This window comes from Tupaia chinensis, unplaced genomic scaffold (assembly GCF_000334495.1).
Source record: "Tupaia chinensis unplaced genomic scaffold, TupChi_1.0 Scaffold141943_1, whole genome shotgun sequence".
Lineage (NCBI taxonomy): Eukaryota > Metazoa > Chordata > Mammalia > Scandentia > Tupaiidae > Tupaia > Tupaia belangeri.
The window spans coordinates 1,020,743-1,026,659 of NW_006201797.1; the positions used below are offsets into that span (position 1 = coordinate 1,020,743).

The 5,917-nt window shown below is 39.1% G+C and overlaps 1 protein-coding gene across 3 annotated transcripts in view; it reads left to right on the top strand.

The window, feature by feature from the left end:
- Positions 1 to 5,363, top strand: part of RSL24D1 (ribosomal L24 domain containing 1) — a 19,994-nt gene extending 14,631 nt beyond the window's left edge. For all 3 annotated transcript variants that reach the window (XM_014582017.2, XM_006163293.3, XM_014582018.2), the window contains 2 exons: positions 170 to 255; positions 4,425 to 5,363. In XM_014582017.2, the coding sequence (XP_014437503.1) occupies positions 170 to 255; positions 4,425 to 4,498 (160 nt within the window). In that variant the 3' untranslated portion in view covers positions 4,499 to 5,363. The remainder of the gene's footprint in view (positions 1 to 169; positions 256 to 4,424) is intronic.
- Positions 5,364 to 5,917: the final 554 nt, after the last annotated feature.

Genomic DNA, 5,917 nt, shown 5'->3' on the forward strand with positions numbered 1-5,917 from the left:
GGGACAGGAAGGGGATTAGAAAAGGGAGCGACCAGAAGGGCGACCATCTAGTTCCTATTCTCCATCTGCGTCACTTGACTTAGTAAAGTTGAGTACCTGTGTTGTGACTTAATTTCTCCTCAAGAACTTTTAGTAACTGAAACTTTGGCTTTGACATGTCTTATCCTAGATTGAAGAAAAACAAAGAGCTACAGAAAGTTCAGGACATCAAAGAAGTCAAGCAAAACATTCATCTTATCCGGGCCCCTCTTGCAGGTAAGTACTGCATTGTTTAGGTGTTCTCTACTGTAGAGAGATGGAAGGTCTAGATTTCTATATCTGCAATTGAGTGCCAGCTAACTTTTCAAGTTTTTTTTTTTTTAATTTTAATATAATCTCTCATGGTATATTATAATGTGACTGGACTTAAGCAAATGTAATCTGTTCAGTGTATTTCCTAGTTGTAGGCTATCTGTCGTATGTAGTATTTCTTTCCCTCTTTCATAATATCCTGTCTTCCATAAACTGTCTCTCCAAGGTAAGTAGAATAATTTGAGTAATAATTTGTAGGTAATTTTTACCTCACATCTGTTCCTGTTAAAGGACGTTGTTTTAGATTAGTGGGTCTCAGGTTTTGGTTGGTATTAGAATTACTTGGGGAGCTGACTATACTATAACCCTAAAGGCTCTCACTGTTTTCGTCTGGGGATCTGTTCTGAAATAACCCTCCAGGCAATTCTGATATTCAACATAAAGGACTACTAATTTGTATTAAAAGCCCTTGTTTGGTTTTGTGTATTGGGTTATTGGAAAAGTCATGACTCAGTTTTGCATAGAAAAACAGAAAAATATGTCATGACTTTTACAACAACCCAGTAACTTCCTGGTATTCATTCATTTGGGCAGTCGTTAATGTGCATGGTTTGGGAAGTGTTAGAAAATCAGTCTTTTACTCAGCTGGCACCACGTACAGTTTATTACGTAATTTACTTACACAGATGATAGTTGGCCTACCATAACCTTGGTTTCATATCCTCAGATACAGCCAACTTCCATTGAAAATAATCTTGGGGCTGGCAGGTGGTGTGGTGGTTGGGGTGCTGGACTCTCCCATGGCCGACCATGGCTCAAGTCCAGGACCTAGTGGCTTGCTTTCTCACTTTTGCTTTCCCTCTCTCTCTCTCTGTCTAGCTATGGTCAAATTGAAAACAAAACAAAACAAAAACAAATAAAATTTTAAAATTCTTAAAAAAAAGAAGATATTCTTAAGAGCAAGCCAGTGGTGTGATCATTAAGTCAGCTGGATCCCCACATGGCTGAGTTCACGATTCAAGTCCTAGAACCAGTGACTTGAAAAATACACTGTGTGCTTGTGTATGTGTGTCTAAAATCCTGAAAGGAGGGAGATATGGAGAAGGGATTGCAGTGGCACCATCCCCATGGGGACTGCTTTCTTACTGTCCTTCTCTCTTTCTCTGGTGACTGCACACACACTTTGGCAAAACTTAAAAAATTAATGGGACCAGCAGATGGCATAATGGTTATGTTGCTGGATTCCCACGTCATCAACCGTGGTTTGAGTCCTGGACCCAACGGTTTGAAACTCACACCAGGTGCGCATGCATGCATGCCCAAAATCCCGAGAAAAGAGTAGAGGAGAAGGGATTGTGGTATGGCCATTTCCCCTGGGGGAGATTTCGTGCTTTCTGTCTGTCTGTGTCTCCAGTGAACACACATGCCCAATAGCAAAAATCTCTCTTTCAAAAAAGAGGACAAAAACGGAACCAGCAGTAAGTGTAATGGGTATGTCGCTGGACTCCCACGTAGTCGATCGTGGTTCGTGTCCCGGACCTGGTGGTTTAAAACTCACGCTGGGCACGTGTGCGTGTGTGCCCAAGATCCTGAGAGGAGAATGGAGGAGAAGGGATTGCGGTGTGACCATCCCCCCGGGGGGTGATTTCTCGCTTTCTGTCTCTATGTCTCTGTCTGGTGAGTGCACGCGCCCTATAGCAAAAACCTTTCAAAAAAAAAAAAAAAGAGGACATAAAAAAAAAGAGGACAAAAACCCCCCAAAAAATATTCTTTAAAAGAAGAGGGAGAAATAACAGTTTAAAAAACAAAACAAAATATATATATATATATAGTGAAACAGCTATTTATGTAGCATTTACATTGTATTAGATATTATACGTAATCTAGAGATGATTTAAAGTATATGGGAAAGACGATGTATGTTAAGTTAGATGCAACTACTTTGTCATTTTATTTAATTTAAAGAATTTTTGGAAGGATTATTTAACTTTATTTATTTTAATTTGACCAGAGAGGGACAAAGCAAGTGAGAGAGTGGGAAAGTGAGAAAGCAAGCTGCTAGGTTCAGGATTTGAACTGCGGTCAGCCATGTGAGAGTTCAGTATCCTTAATCACCATGCCACCCATTGGCCCCAATTATTATTTTTTTAAAAGAATAATTTATTTATTTATTTTTTGCTATAGGGCGCGTGTGCTCGCCAGACAGAGAGAGAGACATAGAGACAGAAAGCGAGAAATCACCCCCCAGGGGGGATGGTCACACCACAATCCCTTCTCCTCCATTCTCCTCTCGGGATCTTGGGCATGCATGCACACGCGCCCAGCGTGAGTTTTAAGCCACCGGGTCCAGGACGTGAACCGTGGTTGACTACGTGGGAATCCAGCGACATAGCCATTACGCTAACTGCTGGTTCCCCATTATTATTTTTTTTAATTTGCTGTTGGCATGTGCACTCACCAAAGAGAGAGAGACACAGAGAGAGGGAAAGTGAGAAAGCAAGCTGCCAGGTCTGGGACTCAAACCGTAGTCAGCTATGTGGGCGTCCAGCATCTTAACAACCATACTACCTGCTGGCCCCTAAAGAATTATTTAACTTATTATTTTTTAAAATTTGACCTTAGAGAGAGAGACAGACACACACACACAAGGAAAGTGAGAAAGCAAGATGTCAGATCTGGGACTTGAACCATGGTCAGCCACGTAGGATGCCCCAACTACCATGCTAATCTGCCAGTTCCACTGTCATTTTTTTTTTTAAAGAGTTTTTTTTTAATTTAATTATTTAATTATTTATTTTTTAGAAGAGATTTTTGCTATAGGGTGCATGTGCTCGCTGGAAAGACAGAGAAAAACAGAAAGTGAGAAATCACCCTCCAGGAGGGATGGCCACGTGACAATCCCTTTTCCTTCATTCTCCTCTAGGGATTTTGGGCATGCATGCACACGCACCCAGCATGAGTTTGAAGCCACGGTTGGCCATGTGGGAGGCTAGCGACATAACCATTATGTCATCTGCTGGTCCTTTTTATTTAATTTTAATTATTATTATTTTTTAATTTGATCAGAGAAAGAGTGAGAGAGAGAGAGAGATAGAGAGAGGGAAAATGAGAAAGCAAACCTCCAGGTACAGGACTCTAACCATGGTTGGCCATGTTGGGTGTCCAGTGCCTCAACCACCATGCCAACTGCCCCTCCCTCCATGTCATTTTATATAAGTGACTTACAGGGACCAGCAGTTAGTGTAATGGCTATGTCACCGAACTCCCATGTAGTCATTTGCGGTTCAAGTCCCGGACCCAGTAGCTTAAACTCAACGCCAGGCGCGTGCCCAAGCTCCCAAGAGGAGAATGGAGAAGGGATTGTGGTGTGGCCATGTCCCCTGGGGGGTGATTTCTCCCTTTCTGTTTCTCTGTCTCTCTCTGTCTTTCTGGCGAGTGCATGTGCCCTATAGCAAAAACCTCTCCAAAAAAAAAAAAAAAAGTGATTTAAGCATTTGCAGATTTTGGTATTCTGGAGGGGAAAAGGGTTCCTGGAACCAATGTCCTGGAATTATCAAGAGACAAATGTATTGAAAGGGAGAGGAATTTTACCTAAACTTTAGTAAAGGGCTGATTCTGTTACCACATGTCAAGTAAATTTGTGTAAATGTCTTACCTAGGTTAGTTTTCTACCGAGTTTTATTAAAAAGACAAAATCCTGGAGCATTTGTTTTACATGTAGGTAATGAAAACTGACACCCAAGAAGCAACGAGGACAAATCATTGTTATTTTTTAGGTAACCCTCTGTGAGGCAGGTAGTACAGTGTTGAGAGCAGGGACCTTGGGTCCAGTGGCCAGGGTCCAAATCCCAGCTTCATTTACTGGACTTACTGGCTAAGAGACCTCGGGCAGGTTAAGCTGTCTCTTTACCATCTTTACAGTGGGGTGGTTATGAGGGTGATGTGATCAAATGTATGTAGGATGTTCACTTTAGGCGTGGCATATTATGAGACCTAAAAAGTTAGCTACTATTACATTTCTTAGAAATGGCTAATGTTATTCTAACATAGTCAAGATCTTTTATAAATTATTGATATAAATTTGTAAGATCACCTTGAATTAATTATATTTTAATTTAAAATTCTTTTTAAAGGCAAAGGAAAACAGCTGGAAGAAAAAATGGTACAGCAGTTACAACAGGATGTGGACATGGAAGACGTTTCTTAAAAATCAACCTCGTCCCCATTTCTATGCGTACATGTGAAAATCTCCTTTGGAGACTTAGAACTTCTAAATTATTGATGTTTTTTCTTTTACATAAGGTCATTCAGATGAAAGGTGATTAAAAATACATCTCTCCTACATTGCTGTCTCCAAAACATGAGATATTATGGATGCCAGATTCCATCTCAGTGTTAAATCTTCACTGATAGACGTGCTTATGTAAATCATGGAAACTTGATAAATACTGAAGTGCATTGTGAGCATAAAATGGTTGTGCCTTTTGGATATAGAACGAGGCAGCATTTATGTAATAGCTAATGATAAAAGTGCATGGCTGGTGATATAAAACCAAATGTTCTTTTTAATATTAATATATCACCTTTATTAATGTTGTAGAAAGGGGGATACTGCAAGGAACTTAGGATTTCTGTGACAGTTTCTAGTATGTTTTGTTTTGATTTCGGTGTTTCTTGTTTTCGTTTGTTAGCATCTTAGAAGAACATAATGGCCTTATGTAACAAAGCCTAGTATGCTGGACTGTCTTGACCTGATTTAACTGTTCTGAGAGGCGCTTGGATGTTGAGGACGAGAGTGGAATAATCTTTGCCTGTAATGGCTGGACTGTATAATTTCCACTCTGACAGTACTCACTTGTAACTTGTGATCCCTGGTATTCCAGATAACCTTTATGTTTCTAGCCAGCTATGATTTAGAAACAGGAATTACAGTGTCTTTTAAAATTTTTGGTGTGGTTTTCATTTTTCAAAAAAATAACAAACCTAAACCTCCAAATTGTTTTGGGAAAAGAGAATTTATGGGTAGAAACCGGTCCATTATTTGCACATGAAATAAAACCATTTTTAAAGTATATGACTACATGTTTATTATTTAAAGCTACTAAGCAAAAGTGTGAAGCATCAATTACTTGGAAGAAAATAACTTCCTCCACACATGTTAAATAGAAGATATAGTTACAGACAAATGCTTGATAACTTCATGTTACTATATTTTTATATTATTTACAACTTTAAGTATGTTAATATAAGTATACACATTTTAAAATAAAACTTTGTTATATAGTAATAGGATAATGGCTAATTTTTTATTTCCAGTTCAGATATAAAGTAATGGATCACTAGGCATGTCAGAAGACCTGGATTCCAGTGTTGTCCTAGCTTCGTGTTGCTATTCGTAAAATATGACTATTAGTAAATAACAGCATTGCCGTGAAGATTAAGGGAAATGTAACGTGTAAGGAAAGACATTTGTAACATTTCTTGAACTTTTTACCACATGTTTGTTTTATCATAAACATGGTAGTATAAACATTTAACATTACACACTGTTAGGAGCAAGTTCCCTAACCTGCTAGTTAGGGAGCAAGCTGTTTTTTCCTTGGGGAAATTGGGCTGAATTGAAGAG